Source organism: Plectropomus leopardus, chromosome 20 (assembly GCF_026936395.1).
Source record: "Plectropomus leopardus strain MGB_pleo_1.0 chromosome 20, ASM2693639v1, whole genome shotgun sequence".
Lineage (NCBI taxonomy): Eukaryota > Metazoa > Chordata > Actinopteri > Perciformes > Serranidae > Plectropomus > Plectropomus leopardus.
The window spans coordinates 28,410,389-28,434,050 of NC_142195.1; the positions used below are offsets into that span (position 1 = coordinate 28,410,389).

Below are 23,662 nucleotides of genomic sequence, written 5' to 3' on the forward strand. Positions count from 1 at the left end.
TTAAAAACTCTAAAGCAATTTAGCAATTAATTCTTGAATACTTTTACAAAATTAATGGTGTAAATGGTTAAAACATTTTGTTTTGTTTTTCTGTACTTTTATTTATTTTGATTTAATTTATTTCTATGTTAAATACGTGGAAAAATATCTGTGTGTGTAATTAAATATAAAATTATTATGAATATATTAAATGTCAAAACTGTGTCTTTGTAAAGCACTTTGGTGAAAAAAAAAATCTTTAGGCCTGAATAAAATAAATTTAGACTTCAAATTTTTCCAAATTAAGTAAAATAAGTCCTCGGACTTTTGCACAGTGTTTGTTGTTTTCTGTTCTGCACCAACAATTAAGACAAACTCCTTTTAATGTGCAAACCTCCATGACAATAAAACTTTCAGATATTGATTTTTCTCTAAAATAAAAGCAAAAAGCAGCAAAAATATATAAAAATAATCACATAAAGTACCTCAAATGACTAAACTACATCCCAGCTCAGGTGTGACGGAGTGCATGAGTCCCGGTGTGAGTTTTGGGGACGTGTGCGCGCCTCAGGTGTTGTTTTGCAGGTACGTTTCCCCCTGCAGCCCGGGTGACGTCATGGGGATGGGCAGGTCACGTGGTCGCGTCAGAGGGAAACCTGTTGGTTTAATGTTTCCGAAATAAGAGAAGAAGAAGAAGAAGAAGAGGAGGAGGAGGAAGCAGCGAGGTAAGAGACTCGCACCACTCACCAAAAAACTACATTTACATCCCATAATCACACCTATCGATCACTGCTGTGGGTTTCGTATCGATTAGGAGTCGATTAAAAGCGTGAAACGTGTGAACTTTGAAAGTCGGTGACGTTGTGTTTAACGGGCGCTGCGACTGAAGTTTACCGCCGCCGCGACCCAAAACGCCCCAAAACACCCAAAAACAGACTTTTAAAGCGACTTTTATCGAAACTGCAGTTTGTTTGTACTTTAATAAAACTACTAAAAACACTTACAGAAGCGAAAATGAAGTAAAATGTTCGCGTTTGTCTGTGACGGACCGAGAGCAGCTCGCGGTAACGTTACCAGGCCTGCACACAGCTGCACGAGCAGCTGTACTCTGGATATTACCCTTTCACGTGTGTATAAATACACACATACACACTTTAATGTGTGTATAAATACACACATTAAAGGGTAATATTCAGAGTCCCACTCCCACATCTGTAATACACGGTTTCTGCGTCTGTGCGACTCAACCTGATGAAGTAAAAGTACACAAACACTCCTCAATGTGAGCCGTTATCCAGAAGTATTCAGATACTTTACTGAGGCAAAAGTACTAATATTACACTGTAAAAGTACTCATATGCACTTAGGTGTAATAAGGTACTCAGTAGGCCTAAATGAAATAAAATTAGACGTAAAACTTGAAAATTTAAATTTAAATTAAGTCTTAATCGAAGCCGTTATCCAGGGAAGAAATATTCACATACTTTATTGAAGTAAAAGTACTAATACCACACTGTAAAAATACTCATTTGAATTTAGGTGTAAAAAGGGCTCTTTAGGGCTGAATAAAATAGACTTGTAAAAATCTTCTATTACAAATTTACAAAATAATATTATAAAACACTGTAAAAATACTCAATTGCACTTTGGAGAAGAAAAAGAAAAGTGCTCTTTAGACCTAAATCAAATAAAATTTGATGTAAAAATTCTGCTGTAAATTTTCCTAAATTTGAGTTAAGTCGAATTGTAATTTATCATACAGTCATACTGTAAAAAAGTGCTTTTTGGGTCTAAATAAAATAAACTTAGACATAAACTTGAACATTTTCTGCTGTAAATTGTCAAATTTTATTTAAGTCTTCCTTAATGTGAGCTGTTGTCCAAGGAAAAGTTAATATAAGTGTTAATATAACACTGTAATAATACTAAATTGAACTTTGGTTAAAAAGAAAAAAACGAAAATTGCTCTTTAGGTTTAAATAAAACAAAAGTAGACATAAAATTAACAATGAACCAAAAAAAAAGGAAAATAAAATTAGTTAGAATTACGAGTTGTCATTAAATTAATTGTCAAATAATTTCATGACTGAATAATTGGTGTGAATATTTTATGATGGAAAAAAGTAAAAAATTCTCTAACTCCATTTTTTAAAATATTATTTTTATTTTATTTATTATTATTATTGTTATTTTTAATTTTATGTATCTTTTGTTTATGGACAAAACAGGATATTCTGGGGTTTTTTTTGTTTTGTTTTTTTTTTACAATTTTTTGACATCTTATAGACCAAACAACTACTCAGTTAAATGAGAAAATGATGATTTTGATTGATTTATTTTTGCAGAGCAGCACCCTCACGTTATTTTGGTTGAGGATAATCCCTGCAGACTGTAAAAAGTGTCGTCAGAAAATGAACCAACAGCAATTTTGATAATTGATTATGTGCAAAATTCTGTTTCTTTTCTCGGTTTTAAATCACTGTGAATTTAACGTATTTGAGTTTTTTAACCGAAACGTTCAGCTTCCGTTTACATCTCACACCTGCGTATCTGTGTGTGTTTCCAGGTGAATTTCGGGCGCTCTGCGTGTTCATACCAGGTTTGCATTCTGACCTGCAGGCCAATGTAAGTCCAGTTGAGTGACTGCGTGTGAAAGAGGTATTCAAGCACAGTTCGTATCATTTTTTAACCTCTTCAGATCATTAAAGAAATGCACTTTTACGGGCGTCTGGTGGTCCAGAATGTATTTTTGTGCTTTCTGCCACAACGGTGGGTAAGTTTCTAAATTTAGGTTCAACACATGAACAGGTTTTACAGCAGCAGCAGATTTTTGGTTGCTGTTTTCGTGGGTTTGGTTGCAGCACAAAAATGCATTCTTGACTCAGCTTGCATGGAGGATGGCGGGATAACATCTGCACTCTTCTTCTGTGGTGGCTTCAGGTGCCGAGGGTTAGCTGCAGCTCCTCAGTGTGTGCAGGAAACAGACTTTGCATGAATCGTTTTCCTGAATGTCGAATTTTAACTTTTACTTTTTTTAATCTTCTCACTTCTTCTTTTTTATGTTTCCTCTTTCTTTGCTTCCTCGGTTCTGTTAATCATTTGACTTGATGAGATAATCAGATCCTGATTGATTAAGAAAAACATATTTGGCAGCAATTTTGATAAAGGGTTAATTGTTTTTAAATGGTGTTTTTGGACCTTTTTTCCGTGTTTTTGTGTCCAAGTTTCTAATAGAGACCAGATTTCTGTCCTTAATTACTGTAATTATGAATACATGTTTTTAAGTTGATTACTTCTAAAATTAAGTTGTTTTAACTATTTTTTCACATTATATAAAGTGAATTTTTAACATCAGAAAACTGTGAAAAAGCTCTCGGTGAAAACTTTAAAAGTTTTGTCCAAAACTGAAAGATTTTTATTCACAGTGTTAAAAGAAAAAAGAATAAAAGCTGAATGTGTGTGTTTGTGATGAATGTGTGTGTGTGCGTGTGCGTGTGTGTGCGTGCGTGCTCTCTGTCAGGGACCATCACCATCCTCATGTCCAATGGAGGAGGCTTTTACGGACGCACTGAGCGCGCCCGCCAGTCGCCGTACTATGACCAGGTACCACAGGACTCGTTACCCCGATCGGACTCGTACGACCTGCAGCCGCTGAGGGAGCAGAGAGCTCCTCGCCTCGCTCACAGCGCCGACCCCCTCCCTCCTCCGCCGCTGCCCGACCAGCCTCCCGTGGGGCCCGAGTTCGACCCCAGCGGCAGCGAGGGCGACCCCGACCACGACCCGGCCCTCGACATCAAACCGGTCCACCGCTTCATCCCCGACTCCTGGAAGAACTTCTTCAGAGGAAGCAACCGCAGCAGCAAGCCGGCGTGGTCGATGCCCGCCTCCTCATGTAACAACAACAACAGCACCAGCGAGGGCGTGCGCTGCTCTCCGCCGCACTCCCCCTCCGTTCCCGGATCCTACCGAGATCCGTATGGCGGCTCAGGCGGCAGCTACAACTCGCGCAAGGAGCTTCTGGAGCTACGGGACGCCCACGAGTCGGTGTCGGGGCGCACGCACCACACGGGTCTGACCTACAGCGAGCGGGTGGAGGAGTACCACCAGCGCTACGCCTACATGAAGTCCTGGGCGGGGCTGCTGAGGATTCTGGGATGTGTGGAGCTCCTGCTGGGAGCGGCGGTGTTCGCCTGCGTCTGCGCTTACATCCACAAAGACAACGAGTGGTTCAACATGTTCGGGTACTCGTCTCCCGGAGGAGCGTACCCAGGAGGCTTCTACGGCGGGGTCTCGGGCGCGTCCTACTACTCCGGCCCCAAGACGCCGTTCGTGCTGGTGGTGGCGGGGCTCGCCTGGCTGGTGACCGTGATCGTGCTGGTGCTGGGGATGACCATGTACTACCGCACCATCCTGCTGGACTCGTCCTGGTGGCCTCTGACCGAGTTCACCATCAACCTGGCGCTGGCGGTGATCTACATGGCCGCAGGTGAGGAACTCCCGTTTTTTATCGATCCGTGCAGATATTTTGGGTTGTGTTTGTTCAGATTTGCAGTCACAAGTTGATGTAATGAAGCACATTTATTTCTTTATTAGAATATTTCATACATTCATCATATTTCAGTGTTTTGGAAACACGGGCGAAACCGAAGCACTTTGTGCTTATTATAATCGGATCTATTTATCGGCCAAAAATGTTATTATCGGGATTATCGGTATGACGTCATACGTCCAATAATCGGTCCGATAATTATGGTTATGGTTAATTTTTCTGCTCTTTCTTTCTATTTTATCTGTCCGTTTGCCTATTTCTTACTTATTATTTTAATCTTGCATGTTAATTGAGTGTTGTTTTTTTCATTTTCATTTTTGTTTGTTGTTTTCAAGTTGGGGGGGTCTTTTTTTAAAAATTCATCTGGGTTTTATGCAGTTTTAATTGTGTGCAAATAAACTCAAATAAAACTATTTCTCTGCGTTATGAGGGACGTCCGCTGTCCTCGTGATTTGAATGCTCGTCAACTGCTGCTGCAATAAAGACAAATAAGAAAATTAAAACTGAAAATGAACTGTATTGCTAGAAACACATAAGTGTGATGTGAGAAGATATTAATTGTCATTTAATCATACTGATTACAGTCTTTTAGTCTTTGTCTTTTTTATTTCATTATGTCCATCTTTTATGCTTTGAAATGTCTTTCTCTACCAGGCATCGTCTACGTGCGGGACACGACCCGCGGCGGGCTCTGCTCCTACCCGGTCTTCAACAACGGCATCAACGGTGCGTTCTGCAGGACGGAGGCCGGCCAGACGGCCGCCATCATCTTCCTGTTTGTCACGATGGTGGTGTATCTGATCGGCGCCATCGTGTGTCTCAAGCTGTGGAGACATGAAGCGGCTCGCAGATACAGAGAGAAGTACGGCGAGGAGGTGAGAGCTCGCACGGCTTTGTTTTGTTTAAAGGGTTCAGAGTTTCCTTTAAAAATGACGCTCGGGGATTATTTCAGGATTATTCCATCGTCATCCGTCACGCTGGCGGCTGAAAACAGGCCGCAGACGTGTTCACGCACACACTGAAGTGCAACAGTAAACCACATGATTTGCACACAGAGCTGTGGAGGAGTGAGGGGGCGGAGTCTGTGAGCTGCGTCGGCGAGCTGTTTCCCACTGCTCACCCGGAAATTTGAATATCCAACAATAATTCCTGTTTTTATAGTTTCTGGCTATGATAAATGTTTTTTTAATTTTATTTATTTATTTATTTTTTAGAAAACACGCCCTCCAAACACCAATATTTTCTTCAAAAATCACCCAAAAATGTGAAAAAAATAAAAATGCCAGTGTTTTCCTTGAAATTGCCACTAATTAAGGAAAAAATGGCCAAATTGTTTTCTCAAATGTTATTGAAAAAAATGTTCTTATCAAAAATCACCAAAAATGAAAAAAAAGATCAAAATATTTTCTTTGAAAATCACAAAAAAAGTAGAAGAAAAAAAATGGAAAAAAAGAAAAGAATTTGCCAAAAATATTTTCTTACAAAAATGTCATTAAAATGTGAACAAAAACAGAAATGTTTTCAACTAAAATCACCAAAGATTCTGGAGAAAAAGTTTTGTTTTTTAAATCAGCTGTAAAATAAACACAAAATGCAGCCCTGCAAAGATCTATACCGCCTCCGTAAGTCAAAATAAACATCTGAAGTCCCGTCCCAGTGTTTAAAAAATATTTATCCTGCTTTCCCGTATTTGCAGTTCTAATCCTGCTCCAAATCTATTCTTTTGGAAATGTTACAAATTTGGAAAAACTATTAACATTAAAAAAGAACCGATAAGGAGTATTAATAGTCATTTTAAAGAATGCATGGTCTTTAAAATTTGCCTTTAAGTCATTGAAAGTCCTGGAAAATTATTGATAAAATGTGTATGGACCCTTAAATAGTAAATCATCACATTTTTGCGTGTTAACTGGATTTTATTTTTGTGTCTTTCGTACAAACAGATGCATCGCTCCGATCATCGAGCGGCACAGTCGCTGGTGAGCATCCCGTCACGCTGTGCAATGTAAAACTCACAATACAGACACAAATATACCCACAATTATTTGAAGAACACACAAAAGTTGCGCCTCTTTGTGTCATTTAGTGTCTCCGTTTGCTCAGTTATTTTGACACAATTAACTTTTTCTCTATTGTCTCTGCAGATGGGTCCAGTTTCAGCTCCTGAACCCAGAGCTCCTGAACCCAGAGCTCCGCAGCAGGTCGAAGGCTCCTCAGTGGTTCCCATCCACTCAGCTCCGAAATCTGTCCCGCCTCAGATTTTACAGGGAACCATACCTTCAGGACACATTCCCAAACCCGTTATTGTGCCGGACTACATCGCGTAAGTGCTGCTGCCAAATACTGAACACTGTACAGTGACTTATGTGTGTGGAGAGGTAGATACAGACTGTTTTCTCCACTAATAATTTAGTCTTTGAGATATCAAAATGTTGTGAAAAATCTGTTTAAGGCCACTTTGCATGTCAGCTCTGGTCCGTGTGACGTAAATTTCATCATTTGCCAATGTCCACGAGGTTTGTGTGCAACCAAAAATGTAAGATCGCACATACTGTACGCACAGAAAGCGCGCTGATGGTGCATATCCAGGCGAAAATGCAGTCTCTTTTTCTACTCTCCAGAAAAACAAAATTTAATTCAGTTCGGTTCAGTTCAATTCGGTTCATTTTTATTTTTATTTTTATTTTTATTTTTATTTTTATTTTTATTTTTATTTTTATTTTTATTTTTATTTAGTTTTAATTCCAATTCAATTTCAATTTTAAATTAAAAATATAATAAAAACACAAACAGTATGACACAGAAACATAAAAAAAGATGCTTGTTTTAAAGAGATTTTGTGCGAGGAGATGCGTCATCACCAAAAATTATATTATGAGTCTTTAAATAAGTATTTCACTGACGAAAAGATGGTGTTTTTATAAGTTAAACTGGGCCGTCTCTGCAGTAGAAAGATGCAAATACGTTTGACATCGCTGCTACATGACCAGAGAAAAACAAAGAAAAAGCTTTCAGTTTAGCTTCAGATAAAAAAAACCTACAACTACCAGAATGCACTGCGTCGCAGCAGACCAATAAATGCTCCCGCTGGTGACACAGTGGTGACCAGCCGGCAAAAAACAAAATGTGTTTCTGGAAACATTTGAGGCGAGAAATGAGTATTATAAAAGGGCTCTATAGATAAAATGTATTATTATTATTTCTAATGATTATATTTATATTATATTTTTATATTATATTTATATTATATTATATTTATATATAATAGCAGTGTGCAGTTAACTCTCACAGCGGCACTGAAGTTTTATTTTCGACCTCCATCGTGCAGGAAGTACCCAACGATCCGGTCAGACGAGGAGCGGGACCAGTACCGAGCCGTGTTTAACGACCAGTACTCGGAGTACAAAGAGCTCCACTCGGAGGTTCAGGCCGCCCTCAAGAAGTTCGAGGAGATGGACGTGATGATGCGCAGTCTGCCGCAGCACCCCTCCAGCCAGATGGTGACTGATCACACACATCATCTCCCGCACTGGTTTCTGGTGTCGGTTTCTGTCTGTCCTCTGTCTTTGTAGTTTTTGTCTCGACTCGTGTCTCACCCTCTCTGTGCACGAGTCACTGCAAGGCTGCAGATTTCTCCTCCTGCTCGCCTAAATTATAGCTGCACGAAAGCCATTTTAATAGTTTTCCTGATTCCTAAATCAGGTTTTGTATTTAGTTTTGTAGCCTTTTGTGTTCAGATTTTGGTGCTTTTTAAGGCTCACTGGTTTTACACTTGAAGACCAGTTCAGTCATCAGTGTGTCAGAACTGCAAAAGTGCTCTTTTATTTGAATCGTACTGCAGAATTCATCAGATAAGATCATATAAAATAGGACAAGATGAGGCAGCAGCCAGGTGTGCACAAGATAAGCTAGAAAACAAAAGAACAATATGATATTTAATTCTATAATATAATTTATAGTTCAAAACAAGGTGCAGTAGTTAAAATAACAAGCAATAAAAGTAAAAACAAACTCAGCAGTTACATTTTTTTTACATGCAATGTCATGTGTACAATTGCACATGGAGGATAATTGCACGTATGGAAATAGCATTTTTTGGTGTATTTATATTTTATTATTTGCCATTGTGCTGTCAGTTTCCAAAAGTCAAAGAATTTTCTAAATTTGGAAAACATTCTGGCGCTCGCCATTTAATCAGTTTTAACGCCGTCTTTGCCAAAAAACGTGAAATTAAAAACTAAAAAGCCTACAAACAAACTAGTGCTGCATCTGAAACTGAAGAGCAAACTTGCCTGTTTTTATTTTTATTGTATGTTTTTGTGTGTCCCTTTTTTACCTCTGAATTTGGACGTTTTTGTGAGTCTCTGCAGAGGATGAAGTTATGTTTTTCCTGATTCTGAGCTTCATTTCATTCACATTTAATGACGTCAGAGAGGAAATATTCTGGTCACAGACTGATTGTGTGTCTGAAATATTGCAGAGTCTCTGTTGTTAAATTGCGTCTCATTTCCCCGTCTCCGAACTTCCTCTGTTTGCACTTCCTGTTCCTGCTGAACTTCCCCTCCACCCTCAAATTCCTCCTCTGCTCCAGTTTTACAGGATCATTGCATCTGATTTTAATGCTGCATTTTACTCTTTAATGCATCAACAAAACTGTAATAATCTGTCTCTTCCTGCAGGAGGTGGATCGCATCAACCGAATCCTTCAGGAGTACCAGAGGAAGAGAAATGTGAGCCTCGTGTCTTTGTGTTTTAAACTCTCGACATCAGTCGCTGTTTTCTGCTGTCTGTGGTAGCTTCTATTCTAAAGATGCTGCTGATTTTCTGTCTCAGCTCCAAATTCATCTTCAAAAAATGAATTTATACTTTCATCTTTTAACAAAGTCTCAGTAATACCAGAAAACAGCTGGTCACTCCAGGTTTTGTCAAAAAAACAGTGTATTTTAAGGGACTGTTTTCAGCGGCGAACTAAGCCACATTTCCTGCTGCAGTGAGTATTTTTGCCATATTTCCACACACACGTGACTTTGACTTGACTCAGCGTGACTCGGTTTGACGAGCAGGGATTAGTGTCTCCTCCTGGGTTCCCGCAGATCCTTAAAAAGTCTTAAAAGGCATGAATATGTTATATATATTCATCAAGAAATTAAACCTAAATTTGTTTTTAAAATGTCTTAAATAATTATCTCAGTCTAGGTCTTAAAATCTTTTAATCTAAGTCTTATCTAAGTCTTAAAAATCTGAAATATGGGAAGGAAGATTTTATGAATCTTTTTTTCTGAGGTACCATTGAAAAATTTCCAAATAATAGATAACATCGTTTTTTTTAGTTTTTTTAAAAATATATTTTACTGAATGCCTCTCACGGTAACGGTACCAAAACAGTCATGTTTTATGTTACAATGAATATTTGTGGATAAAAACAACTTTCTCTCTGTAGCATCGTAAAATTTCAAAATAATAACTTAAAAAACTAAAATACATAAACACTGAATGCCTCTTGCAGTAAATGTATTAAAAAAACATCTTTCTCTCTGTAGCATCGTAAAATTCTTTAGGAATTGACGTGACAGAATAACTCGATTTCAGCTGGCTGTTTTAGTCCGATTTCATTCGGACTAACGTATTGATTCGCTAATTGATTCGCTCGCGGTACCTTTTAGTAGATCCGTGAAGTTAAAGTCATTCTCACGTAAGTTCGTGCTCTCAAACACAATAATTAGTGATTCTGCTTCTCCAGGACCCGACTTTCCTGGAGAAGAAGGAGCGCTGCGAGTACCTGAAGAGCAAACTGTCGCACATCAAACAGAAGATCCAGGAGTACGATAAAGTGATGGAGTGGAACGACGGATACAGCTGAACGTCCGAGGTGCCCGAACACCACGAAACACGAACACGCGACCATAACTGACGGCTGGAAATGACGTTTTAACCGGAGCGCAGACGGGAGCCTGCTGTGTCTCTGAACTCTGATTTTTATTTTGCGTATCTGTGTTGATTTGAAGCCCACATGTAGAACCAAAGTACTGGGAAGTTTTACACTACAGGAATAATTTGACATTTTGGGAATAACGCTGGTTCGCTTTCTGGTGAAGAGTTAGGCGAGAATAAAGAAGCCGCTCTCACGTTACCGTGAAAACAAAATCCGCCTATTAGCATCTCTAAAGTTCACCAATTCACTCGTTTATGTCTTGTTCTGGTGCATTTTATTAAAAACAAATCTGTCGCTCGTAACCGTTCATATCCGGTGGATTTATTTTTTATGCTTCAGACTTCCCACCAATTTTTCCATAAATTTGGTCTCAATATTTATGAAAGTCTAATTCCACCAGTGTGATTTATTTTTAAAAAATCCTGCATTATCTAAAAGAAATTTCCTTATTATATTGATAAAGTTTCTCATTATTTTGAAATAATAATGCATTATTTTGAGAAAGTGTTATAAAATCTCATTTTTCATTATTATTTTAGTTTTTTCGTTTTAAGATACAAACTCATTTTGAGATACTAAGCCATTATTTTGATAAAGTTTCTAATTATTTTGAAATACTGCATTATTTTGAGAAAGTGTAATTAGTGGGAATGTACTTAAACTAATGCTAAACTAATTTTTTTCCAACAAGAAGCATTTGGGGCTTTAAATTACAGCGCACTCTGGGAAAAAAAAGACGTGAAGCGCCGTGTTTTTATTTCAAGCAGTCACTTTCTCCTCATTGAACAAATGAGAAAAAAACGCTGGCACTTTGGAAAAAAAATTATCTAGGTATTATTTTTGAAAAGTTTTCTCACCTTTAAGACGAACAAGATCTTTTTTAAAAATTCATCATATTGGCATTACTGGGCTTCCGTACGTCTTCTCATCAAACTCTCTTCCAGAAAGCACAGGGCACATTTCCCCAAATATCAAACTATTCCTTTTAAAAAATGGTCTGAAAATGCAAACTGTACATAAAGTGTAATATACTGTGTGACACTGTGACTGTATCACTTCATCTCACGAGACGATACTGGTAACCAGTATGAATGTTTGCGTGTAATCAGTGGGAGATGGCAGAAGCTTCGAGAGTTAAAATGAAAGATGCTGCTTTTTTTCTGTCAAGGTTTACCTCCGCTTTTTTGTCCAACTAATGACCTTTCTGACAGACTTTTATGTTGTAAATTTCACAAATGAAAACCACTACTTGTCCGGACGAATCCCCATCGAGCTGGTTTATCGACCTGCTGTGACGATTGTTTGGATTTAATTGCACACTGAGTCTTTTTTTAATACGTTTGTCTCCATCTGGAATCATGTTTGTCTTATAGATGAATTTTAAATGTTGTAACACTGTTCAACCATTTCACAGATTAAACTTTTTATACTTTATAGTCATGCAAATGCATAAATATCTCTATTTCATCTCCTTTATGTCACTAAACATCAAGCATTTTTCAACACTAGGTGGAAATTGAATTTTTTGTGCATCAAAAACTTCATTTTCTTCATGCTGGTATATTTTTCTGCACTATTTTTTGCCTTACTGCATCAATTTATGCTGAGAAAATGTCTATAACTTTGTCAAAATAATCTGCGTCTGTGGTAAACATTGGACCTCTTGTTTGAAAGGACATGATATCGTAAGGTTTGTGTTTATATTTGTAAATATGTTGTAAATGTCCCTATTCTTTCATAATCAGGATCAATTGGTGCTTTCTGTTCCTGGAATATATTTTTGCTTCTGCACTGGTGGTCTGTGGTCTTTCTTTTCTTTATGCTGTTTAACCGTTTAAAGCAAATTGGCTCAATTTCTTTCTAAAATAAGGAAAAGTGGCGACAAGAAATTAGCAATAAATAAGTTAGCAGTTACAAGAAAATAAGGAAAAATAAATAAACAAACCAAAAATTTAAAAAGACAAAAAAAATCCCAAGAAAGTACTAAAAATGTATATATATTTTTCTTCCTCTAAAACATAATTTTAAAAATAATCGTGAGAGAATTATAAATATAATTGTCTGCAAAAAACTTAATTTCCAACGCTTGTGTTTGATAGTAAATTTCCCTTTTGTAAACCCTTTATTAATTAATTATTAATTTCCAACAAGCAAAAAAAAAGAATCTTAATTTTTTTTATTTAGGTCTTGGCATAAATTTATTGTTTGTATTATTTTTTTATTTTTTACAAAATAAGACAAAATTAAACAATGTGGTATATTTTCATTTTAAGGATTTTTTGATCAATTGATTGGACTGTTAATACAAAAGTTGTTATAAAGAGCTGTTTTTTCTTCTGACTCCGTATTAAAATTTAATTAATAATTTGTGAGTGTTTTGTTAATCAGTTGATTGGAGAGTTAAAGCAAAAGTTCACTTATAAAAAAATTTTTTTCTTCAGGACTCTATACAATAATTAACAGTGGTATTGATTGATTTAGAGTGTTTTTATTTTGACCGGTTTCATCAGTTTTAGCTATATTTTGTCAGTTTTTGGACTCCATACTAATGCAATCACAAATATTTCTGAGATTTAAAGACACACCGGCTTTAATGTCAGAATTATTGGTGGCATATTAAAAGATTCATTTATCTATTTATTTATTTGTTTATTGAAATGTCTGCTTTGTTCGTGCTCGCACGCTGTTGTCTGCCTCTTACTGAAGCATTTCAAAGTATTTCCATAAAGACTTGAGAGAGGACTTCCGGTGCTGTTAGGTAACGTGACACCTGTGCGGGGGGCGGGGCTCACCTGGGCGCGGCCTCGACTGTTTTTATCAGCAGCTGCGGTTTCAGTTGAATCGTTTCAGGTGAAGCAGAGAGGCAGACAGACAGGTGAGTGTGTCCCTTCACTTTCTTATATTAGCTCCACAGGCTTCTTTAGATTTGTGGTTTTTGAATCTTTGATAGTTTGTCACCTGTCGCGACAACACACAGGTGTGTTTTTGGCTTTAAATCACGTATTTCTTTAAACAGCATCTCTGCTGTGCAGCCAAAATAATGTGTTAAACTTGGTTAAAATGCGAAATCATCATGAACTAAGACGCCACAAGTGGTTAAATCCTTTGTTGCTTTTTTGCGTTAAACAGGATCGTTTTTTGTGGTATAATTTTAAAAAATATTGACGTTTTAGCTGATTAACAGGCGCCGCCAAACCTCTTAGTGAAAATGGGCGTTTTAAAATCAAAGCTTATTATGATGGTTGTACTGTGATTTTGAAATGAGCTGATTTAATAAATCGATACAGTAATCGACAGGACAGTAATCGGCATCGGTTTTAATATTAAATTCGTCGTTTTAATGGAATTTTCAAGCAAAAATGCCATAAAACATTCCTTGTTGCAGCTTCTTAAATGTGAAAAATGACTGCATTTTTGGTTTCATGTCTTAGTAAACCTTATCTCGTTTATCTTAGTTAGTATTGTAAGGTAACATTTGTAGTTTTGTAATTTTAATTAACATGAATATGAAGTTAATAGAATATAGGTTGTAACTGATTTACAGTTGCCGCCAAACCTCTCAGTGAAAATATGCGTTTTAAAAACAAAGCTCGGTATAATAGTTGTAGTATGATTTTGAAATAAGATGATTAATTAAATCGATAAATTAATTGACAGAACAAAAATCGGCATCTGTTTTGATATTAAATTCGTCGTTTTAATTGACTTTTCAAGGAAAAAGTGCCATAAGATAAACTTAGATCCACCTTTTGTATGTAAGATGTTACTGCTTTTTGTGTATTTATTTCACAATTGTTGGTATTCAACAGAAAATGCAGTTTTATTTTAAACATGTTTTGTTAAATAAATGTGTCCTAACAGCAGAAATCTTCTTGCAGATTATTCTCACAGACCAGGAGGATCCAGCAAACATGTCGTCCAGGCCCAATGGGAGTCCGCCTCCCTACGAGTCAGAGGGATAGTAAGTCTCTCTCTGTTGTTATTGTTGTTTCTGATTTTGATTTATTTTTTATGCTTTGAATATTATCAGAGCTCCAGACAGTCTGTATAAAGCCACCCTCGATATGGAAGCAAAGAAAGGCCACAATAATTTGAATTTTGTTAAAATGAATACCATATGTCGAAATCCACAGGATTTAAAACATTTTGATTTGCTTTGCTAGAATTCATAGATTTATGTGGTTTCCAGGAGGTCATGTAAAGTGTAAATTATTTTTTCCCCTCTGATACTTTTTTTCCTGTAAGCAAAGACAAATGTCTGAGAAACGTGCTAACTTCCGAGAAACTTATGAAAGTAGCACATAAAATTGATGCTGTTCTTGAGCGAACTATTTCTTTAACGTTTTTTTTTCGGGTATATTTCTTGTTCCTCTCTTCGCAGTAACGTCCCTCCACAGCCGGCGTACTCTTACTACCCCGATGACGAGTTTCAGCATTTCTACCGCTGGACGTCTCCACCCGGCATCCTCAAAATCATGTCCATCATCGTCATCGTGATGTGCTTGGCCATTTTCGCCTGCGTTGCCTCCACGCTGGCTTGGGACAATCAGAGCGCCTTGGGTGGCTTCGGAGGAATCGGAGGAGGATACGGAGGAACCTACGGCGCCGGCGCCGGCTATGGTGCCGGTTATGGTGCCGGTTATGGCAGCAACTACGGCAGCTTCGGCGGCGGTGGGTACGGAGCCGGAAACGGTTACGGCTACGGCGGGCTCGGAGGGAACTACAACGACCCGAGAAAGGGCAAAGGGTTTATGATCGCCATGGCAGCCATCACCTTCATCGCCGGCCTGGCCATCTTCATCATCATCGTGTCTCACCAGAGTCTGTCGGAGAGCAGGAAGTTCTACCTGGCAGTGATAATCATCTGCGCCATCCTGGCGCTGCTGATGCTGATAGCGTCCATAGTGTACCTGATGGCGGTGAACCCCATGGCGCAGTCCACTGGATCCGTCTACGGCAACCAGATCGCCGGTCTGTGCGCTCAGTACCAGCGACCGCAGCCCTCAGGAGTCTTCGTCAACCAGTACCTCTACCACTACTGCGTCGTGGAGCCTCAGGAGGTGAGCACGCCCTTCAGTTTCCAGGCGCCGCTCTGGAGGAAAATTTACAAATTAGACCAGAGACACTCGACTTGACTTGTTTGGGGGCCACTTTCATAAAATGACAGGAGTCCAGGGGCCAGTCACAGCAGCAACATAAAGTTTCTCAGGTTTTCTGATATTTTCAGATTTCACGGTACTTATAGGATTTGTTTCTAGAATTTTAGGAGATTTCTGTGATTCTAGGACATTTTTAGGATTTGGGGGAAATTTCTAGCGTTAAGGAACATTTCTTGGATTTAAGACATTTCTTGGATTTTAGGACATTAGGGTCTTAGGTCCTCTGTTGGGAGGTGTGGGGGATCCTTTTTTTCGGTAAATAATCTCTATTTTGATGTTGTTTTATGCACTCTGGCTCCTTATGTTTATTAAAAGTACAAAAACAATTCCCAGTGTGAATCACTGTCGGAGGCCAGATTTGGCCCGCAGACCGTAAGTTGAGTATTGCCGGGTTAGGGCACGACTGTCAGGGTAAACCGATCAGACGCAGAGTGAGGCGGGTCTTTCCTTCGCCATCCTAGGATCTGAAAGTTTGCGTCCTGGAGGATTTGTTGTGACTCACTGGTTTGTGTCTCTCAGGCCATCGCGGTGGTGTTCGGCTTCCTGGTCACCATCGCTCTCATCATCATGCTCGTCTTCGCGCTGAAGACGCGCCAGAAGATCTCACACTACGGCAAGAGCAACATTTTGTGGAAGAAGGTGAAGGTAGTGGAGGAGATGGAGCCGCCGCAGGATGTCGAGGCCTGGGTGAGTAAATAATTCAGAGCAGAGCTGGAACTGTCAGCCGACAGAAAATACTTTTTCAATAATCTTTTTAGCCGTATTTAAACAAAAAAAGTCAAACATGATAAACAAAATGAAGGAAACTTTCCTTTTTTCAGTTTTTATTGTTATTGTTATTGTGTGTCCCTTTTTGTTGGTCTTGAAAGGCGAAAGAGCTGCAAATAGTCGATTATTCGATTAGATCAAAAACTAATTAGGGATGGTGGTCGGTGGTTCGTGCTGTCGCCTCACAGAAACACGGTTACGGGTTTGAACTCGTCGGCCGTCGATGTTCTTTGATGTCAGTTTGCTGTGTCGGGACATTATGATGTCACGTTAGTCTCCGGGAAACTATAAAAGCCATTTTCACAATATTTCTGCCATTTTATGAATAAAACATTTAAATCAATTTTAAAAATCGGCTAAGAAATGTAAAAAATAGTTGCCAGTTAATCGACTGACTCATCGATTAAACCTTTAAAACATGGATCGACATCAGTTTTCTTGTGCTGCATTCAGGCGCCTTTCACAAACATTTAAACCTTTGAAACTCGAGCAAGTTGGTTTTCTTTTGTTCAAATACTTGGAAAACAAGCAATGAGCAACTTTGCAAGAGATTCCCTGCAAACTGTAGAAAATTTTTAAAAAGCTGACAAGAAAATGACCTGAAAATTAGTAAAAGATTTTGTTTAAAAAAAAAGAGAAAGAAAACATTTAGAGAGAATACTTGAGTGAGGAAAATGTCCAGAAAACTATTTTTTAACTTATTTTTTTTACTTATTATAAATATAAATTTAAAATTATTTTATAAATAATTCAAATTTTTACAAATTTCTTAAATACAGTAAAAAAGGGTTAGGTTTTTCCCTTGTTTTCTTTCTAATACCAATTTTCAGGTTATTTCTTGCAACTTTTTAACTTATTTCTTGCAAATTTTGGTTAATTCTTCTTGTTACGTTGAGGAAGAATTGAAGCCAATTTGTTCAGGTTTCAAAGGGTTAACATCTTCTCCTTTCAGCCGTAAACTCTTTCTCGAGGTGGAATCAAAAAGACGAGATCACAGGTGATGCGTGACATGGCGTCTCAGGTAAAGTGTGTGTGCTGAGGCAGCGGCGGAGTGTGTCGCAGCTGAAGTGGTACGACCTGCTCGGCGACACTCGCCTGTTTGTCAGCGGGGGAGGGGAAGCGTGCTCTTGGTTTCAAGGTGTGGCGTTTACACGGATGACAGTTTCAATCTGATAATTTAAACTGCAGCCATAAACCGGGTTTTTTTTTTCCCGTAAAGCACGCCGTGTTTACATTTCAGGCTGAATCACGCTCTCTGAAGCTATTTTCAGTTTCGCAGCAGCTCACATCTGACATCCTGTAGTGCGATGACTCATTTTGTTAGTAACAGTTTGGAAAGTCATGATGACATTCAGCACAGCGTCCCGAGTTCACTGCAGAGCACCGAGGAGGAAGAACAGGTCGGACTGGTGCTCGCAGCCCACCAGTAAGCAGACACATAACATCAGTAACACGACACTGGGAAGCATTTCTTTCCCTGCAGCCTGTGGGAACCGGTCAAAGTGCTGAGGCGGTGACACTGCAGCGACCTGCAGCACATACGTGATGTTTAGGTGCAGCACGAGCGTGAAGCTCCGATTATGTCTCGTTCCTGCAGAGGACAAGTCCACGCAGGCTCCTCATACCAGAGTTGGTCCAGAGCCAGTGTATTTCTTTGAGACGACGCCCGTCAAACAATCAGCGGTGCAAACACTGTAGTTTGTTTGGGTGCAGCTGTATTTACTTGAAAGTGGTGCAACAAATATTAGAAATCGTATCTTTTAGAATAGAATAGATAAGAAATACTTTTCCCATGAGGGAAATATTTTCATTACAGCAGCAAATAAGAGAGCAGCGACTGAGTAAAAAAGGCAAAATAATGCAAATATATATACAGTGGAAGGCACTTAACATAGAATAACACAATAATAACAAATATAAAATAACAATACTAAAGATTTGTACAGTATGTACAGAGAACAAACAAAAAAAGATTAAAAAGAGCAATAAAAAATGTGCAAATAAGCGTGCCATTCTTTCTCATTAATAAAGAATTTAATTTTAAAAAATGGCAGAAAATAGTAAAAATGCCTTTTATAATTACGTTTAGTCCAAGCTAAATTTGTAAAATGTCTTGTTTTGTCCAAAAACTTAAAGATATTCAGTTTATTATCATGCATGACAAAGAAAAGCATCAAATCTTCACATTTCAGAAGCTGCAACCAGAAAATATATCATTTGGGATATAAAAAGTATCATGTATTTTAATATCATCGTTATAACTATTTTTTTAAATGTATATATTATTTTATTTTATTATTTTTTGTCTTTTGATATCATGTTTGTTTATATGGACAAGACGCATGGCTTATTTATATTTCTTATCTGTGAAAAATAACCATACGTTATTTTCAGGTTTCTTAAAAATTATTTTTAATTGTTTTTCCCTTATTTATTTCTTTATTTTTGTCATTTATTTAGCTATTAAATTATTAAGTGTGTCGTTCTTGTGTCCTTTAACATTCGGTTTGTTTATATGTGAAAACACACATGGACATGGTGTATTTTTGGGAACATGTTTCTGATGTGTGTATTATTATTTTTTCTCCCAAAGGTGAACAACGTGTCTGCGACTCCTGACCCGCTCCCGGTGTCGGACTACCCCGAGAAGCTGAGAGGCTCCAGGAGTCACCTGGACGACGAAAGCAACTACGACAAACCTCCGTACAACTACACACCACAGTGAGTACTCTGTGAAAAGTACTGCGGTCAGAAGGACGTGTGAACCGTGTGCCAGTGTGCTGCAGATGGCAGCATAGAGAGAGTTTGGTACTGCGTCCCTGTTACAGTATTTGTACTACGTCTGTGTACAGTACATGTTGTACAGAACAGGTGTGTGCTGTGGAGTTAAAGTACGACTTTGGACTTGTTTTCTTCAAATTGCTGCCGTCAAAAAACTTGCTGGAACTTGTTCTTCTCCAAAAATGTGGATGGGTTTGTGTTGTTTCTCACAGCAGGAGTGTTTCAGCACAGTGAGCTTTTTCTCTTTATTTGTGTGGACATTAACACTCACACTTTCAGCACAGAAATCCACGAATGGCATTTTATTGCAACACTGAAACTGAGAGAAATACTTTTGTGCTGATTCAGAAATATGAAAAGTATGTGTGAGGTAAATGTACGTGTCTGGTGTTTTACTTCCTCCTACATCAAAGAAAAGAAACTCAACAACAGAAGGATTTTAAATTAGAAACAGACAAAAATACAGCAGTTTGTTTGATTTACAGGCACTTCTGCCGTGTAGGCTCATCTCTTCAACTGTAAATCAAATCATTTGTTTTGTATAATTAATTAAAAGGCAAATGTTCTTTGTCTGAAGGCCTGCAGTGGAAGAGAACCTGCCTCTGAACAACAGCGCCCCCTACAGCAGTTACTCCGACGTGCCCAGCTCGGCCGGAAGGCCCAAAAAGAGGCGTGCAGGACGGCCGCGTCGCGCCGATGGAGCCGACTACGACACCGACTACAACTCGTCAGGAGACGAGCTGGACGACGACGACTTTGACAGGTGAGCCGAGTTAACGACCTCAGCTGCTGACGTGGACGAGTCCGACTCGCAGAAGAAATACTCCTTTAATCTTTTACTGAAGTTAAAGTAGCATTAATTACTGTGAAAATACTGTATGACAAGTCAAATAAATAAATAACAATAAAACAAACATTTAATAATAATAATAATAATAATAACAGACTTACAAAACTGAAAATATGAGATAACAAATAATAATAATTTTAATAATAATTTAAAAGTCAGAGAAGTATTCAGATCTTTTAGTGAACTAAAAGTAGCATTAATATACTTTGAAAATACTGCACAATAAATAAAATAATAAACAACACAAATAATATTATTAATAATAATATGATTACAAACAAAAAATAAGTGTGATAAATCAAAATAATAATGTAAAAGTTCTGCATTTAAAATTTAAATTAAGTAAACTGTATCAAATTAAATAATTAAATCAAAAACAGTGGGGTAGGATTTGATAAGTATTCACTTCTTTATACTCCTTTTTAGATATGAAATACCTTTTGTTAACTGAATATGTTCGAAAGCAATTCAGGTGTTATTTTTCTTGCTTATATTTTATTTTGTTCCCCTATTTTATTTAGTGTGTTTGAAATAAAGATCTAACTACTACAAACTACTGTGATCCATCACTGCGGACCGAAACTGTCCTCTACGGTTACTTTAACTTTTTTTTTAATAAAAATGTAAATTGTATCTCTATTTCTGCTTGTTTTTCCACCTCAGAGAATTTCCTCCGATTGTAGACGAGCCGCAGCGTAACGACTACAAGCGCGAGTTTGACCGCGACCACCAGGAGTACAAAGACCTGCAGGCGGAGCTGGACGCCATCAACAAGAACCTGTCGGAGGTGGACAGAGAGCTGGACGAGCTGCAGGAGGGCAGCCCGCAGTACCTGGTGAGAGCTCGCAGGAGCACAGTGTGGTTTAACTCTGTCTCATGTTTACGTACTCTCTCGTTTATATTCGTTTATATGACGAGAACCAATATTTCAGTTAATTTAAAACACGTTTACAGACAAAATCTGTGCAAAGACATGCTTATAGCTAGCAGCAAAGACCCAGGAATGCACTTAAATTTAAAAATCTAGCATTAAATCTGCTTTAATTAATAATATTCATATTAAAATCTGATCAAATGGCTTTCTGTAATGTGAACTGAGTTACTTTTGCAAAAAGAAAATCACTAATTTTTAAGTTTTAGCATTTTTTAACTCTTGTTTCTGTTATGGTGGTATGGCACTCAAATTTAATATTTTGGTTTCACTCACCGATCAGCTGATCAACTGTTTTTTTCAGCCGACAGACGCAGTCAGAGACTAGCTAGTGCACATAGTTGAGCATTTAGCAGCTAAAGAGAAGGACATTTTCCTCAGGTGGAGGAGACCAAAAACAGAGCTAAAAGAGAGTGCATATTCAACCTCAAAGTTTTTTACACCTCGAGCTTCTCTGTTTTGACACAGGAAACAATATGGTGACTGTGTGTTAAAAAGGTATCAAATTACAGCCAAACAGTGCACTAAAATATACTTAGGAAGACATTTTAGACAACGCAGTAGCAGAATATTAGACTGCCTGGTTTCACTTTCTCTCTGTCTAACTTTCTCTCTCTCTCTCTCTCTCTCTCTCTCTCTCTCTCTCTCTCTCTCTCTCTCTCGATACGCTTTATTGTGTTTGTGTCCGTGGTGGTGGGGACCCAAAAATGCAAAAGCATAATCTGTAGTTTGAGCAACAGCCTGAGTGCTGAGAAATGAGCAAGTACACGGCAACAGTTCTGGCAATGAAACGGTTTTAACTTTTGTTCACACGACAACCACATTTTGGGAGCTTTTGAAACCGAGTTCCAGAATATGATTTAATGAAAATGTCACCCAACTGTCACCGTGTAAACTGGCAATGAGCGGACGTCACAGTCGCACTTCGCCCTTGTATACGATGTTTCCTTATGATGTGTCACTACAAAGTTACGCCGCCATCTACTGGCCTGGCATGCATACTACAGCATTTTCAGTTTTCGCGGATCCGTGTACACAAGGATTGTTCTCAGTGTTACGATATGATTTAAAAAATTTTTTTTGTTTTGCTTTTTTTTAATGCAATGGAAAGACTTGTCCAAACATATCCTCATTTACTACCCACACAGTTATGATTCAAAGCTGCCTAAAAATCACTTTCCCTTCAGTTTGTGTGCTAATGCTAATGTTGCTCTGCAGTTGCTGGATGTGTAAATATAAAAATATAAAAATATAAAAAAACACCTGCCTTTTGCGAACACGCTCACCAGATCAACTTTATAAGGAGCCAGTGACAGTGTTGTGTTTACAGCTTCTTCTTTTGCCCTCAAGTGATCAAAAATGTTTATTTTTGTCAGAAAAAAACAGAAAGAGACAAACTCAAACAAATTTCCATGAAGATAAAATAAAATGTGGCATTTTGGCGACCTAATTTCATTTTTAAATATGAAAATAATGGATGCGCTTCTTAACAGGATGCTCTCGATGAGTACAACAGGATAAAGAGCCTTAAAAAGGTATGTGGGACTCTTATTGATCTACATTTTCTGGTTATTTTGTGCAATCTGTTGATAGTATAATTCATACTGACTATGCCTTATGTTTTCCTAAATAAACCTCAGCTCTACTAATAATTAATATTATAGCTACATACGGAGCTATATAGTGTATCTTAGGTCCTTTACATTAGCCTGCTTTATTTTGACATTTTGAATATTTTGGATTTGAATTTTTACTTCCATTGTTTACATTTGGTTTTTGCACTTTATTGATATTTTTTAATTTATATATTTTGTGTATTTTAACTTTTTATGTGTGCAACTTCACTGCAAATTCTGCACAAAAACTTAATTTATTGAGTTTAATCTGATCTTATTTCTTCTCTGCAGTCTCCAGACTATCAGATGAAGAAGCGCAGGTGCAAATATCTGAAGTCCAAACTGAACCACATCAAGAAGATGGTCAGCGACTTTGACCGCAGGGCCTGAGCAGCTCTATGACGATCTAACGCCTGTCCGACACGGGACAGAGGGGACTAAATCCGGCTTTTCGGGGAAAGTTTGGATGCTTTTCAATGCGAGGACGGAGCCACGCTGATCCAACAGAGAAGTTTCCATAGTCTGAGCTGGTGGCTGGTTGCAAAGGTTTTTTTTTAATGGCACAGAAGACAAAATTACTTTCTTGTATAATGTTGCTGTTTGTATTATGACTATCACCTGCCATAGACACTGTTGTAGGTATTTATTTTGCCTCATGTTACCTGAAATAGTCTCTCTGAGGAGAGTGGAGTGAACACAGTTTTAACATAATGCCAGTTTGTTTTTAATAGCTCTTGTTACAATGACTCAACATGAGATGCTCATTTTTAAATTTGAATTCTCATTTTTTAAGCCTTTCTCAGCGATATAAACATGTAAATATGTGGGAAACATTCATGTTTTTAATAGTTTATTGAGGTAAGTTCACGTGTGTGTATTATGGTGTGTTTCTTTTATGAATGGTAAAACAGATGGACACTATGAAATGCATGTTTGATGCATATTGATGTACTTTTACAATGATTTGTGATGCCCTTTTATTAATAAATTCATTTATTGAACAATTTTCTCGCTGCTCTTACATAGTAAGCGTTGTGGTTGGTGGCAGCTTATCACAGACGTACAGTATAATTGGGACTTCGTAAGCAAATGTCAAA

The 23,662-nt window shown here is 37.9% G+C and overlaps 2 protein-coding genes across 5 annotated transcripts; both read left to right on the top strand.

The window, feature by feature from the left end:
- The first annotated feature begins 575 nt into the window (after nt 1-575).
- marveld2a (MARVEL domain containing 2a) lies at nt 576-10,762 on the top strand. Of its 2 annotated transcripts, none has more exons than XM_088071086.1 (9): nt 576-704; nt 2,546-2,637; nt 3,500-4,465; nt 5,183-5,403; nt 6,472-6,507; nt 6,673-6,851; nt 7,857-8,028; nt 9,208-9,258; nt 10,269-10,762. In XM_088071086.1, the coding sequence occupies exons 3-9, from the start codon at nt 3,517-3,519 to the stop codon at nt 10,386-10,388; spliced, it is 1,728 nt and encodes a 575-aa protein (XP_087927212.1). In that variant the 5' UTR covers nt 576-704; nt 2,546-2,637; nt 3,500-3,516; the 3' UTR covers nt 10,389-10,762. The 2 variants fall into 2 exon arrangements, with proteins under 2 accessions (XP_087927212.1, XP_042364767.2); XM_042508833.2 differs by having other exon boundaries at nt 2,546-2,604.
- A 2,512-nt stretch (nt 10,763-13,274) lies between these two features.
- oclna (occludin a) lies at nt 13,275-23,569 on the top strand. 3 transcript variants are annotated; one of them, XM_042509856.2, is made up of 9 exons: nt 13,275-13,335; nt 14,339-14,421; nt 14,842-15,520; nt 16,139-16,306; nt 18,981-19,108; nt 19,746-19,931; nt 20,682-20,853; nt 22,443-22,484; nt 22,857-23,569. In XM_042509856.2, exons 2-9 carry the CDS (start codon nt 14,372-14,374, stop codon nt 22,953-22,955), a joined length of 1,524 nt encoding a protein of 507 aa, XP_042365790.2. In that variant the 5' UTR covers nt 13,275-13,335; nt 14,339-14,371; the 3' UTR covers nt 22,956-23,569. The 3 variants fall into 3 exon arrangements, with proteins under 3 accessions (XP_042365790.2, XP_042365789.2, XP_087927214.1); XM_042509855.2 differs by having other exon boundaries at nt 13,298-13,335; nt 14,322-14,421; XM_088071088.1 differs by having other exon boundaries at nt 13,300-13,335; nt 14,352-14,421.
- Nucleotides 23,570-23,662: the final 93 nt, after the last annotated feature.

What these genes read in the sequence shown, in the direction of transcription:
- marveld2a (XM_088071086.1), top strand. Translation starts at nt 3,517, where the DNA reads ATGTCCAATGGAGGAGGCTTTTACGGACGCACTGAGCGCGCCCGCCAG. An exon ending in GGTGATCTACATGGCCGCAG is followed by an intron (nt 4,466 to 5,182) that starts GTGAGGAACTCC and finishes TTTCTCTACCAG; the next exon opens with GCATCGTCTACGTGCGGGAC. An exon ending in ATTGTGCCGGACTACATCGC is followed by an intron (nt 6,852 to 7,856) that starts GTAAGTGCTGCT and finishes TCCATCGTGCAG; the next exon opens with GAAGTACCCAACGATCCGGT.
- oclna (XM_042509856.2), top strand. Translation starts at nt 14,372, where the DNA reads ATGTCGTCCAGGCCCAATGGGAGTCCGCCTCCCTACGAGTCAGAGGGA. An exon ending in GCGTCGTGGAGCCTCAGGAG is followed by an intron (nt 15,521 to 16,138) that starts GTGAGCACGCCC and finishes TGTGTCTCTCAG; the next exon opens with GCCATCGCGGTGGTGTTCGG. An exon ending in AGGGCAGCCCGCAGTACCTG is followed by an intron (nt 20,854 to 22,442) that starts GTGAGAGCTCGC and finishes GCTTCTTAACAG; the next exon opens with GATGCTCTCGATGAGTACAA.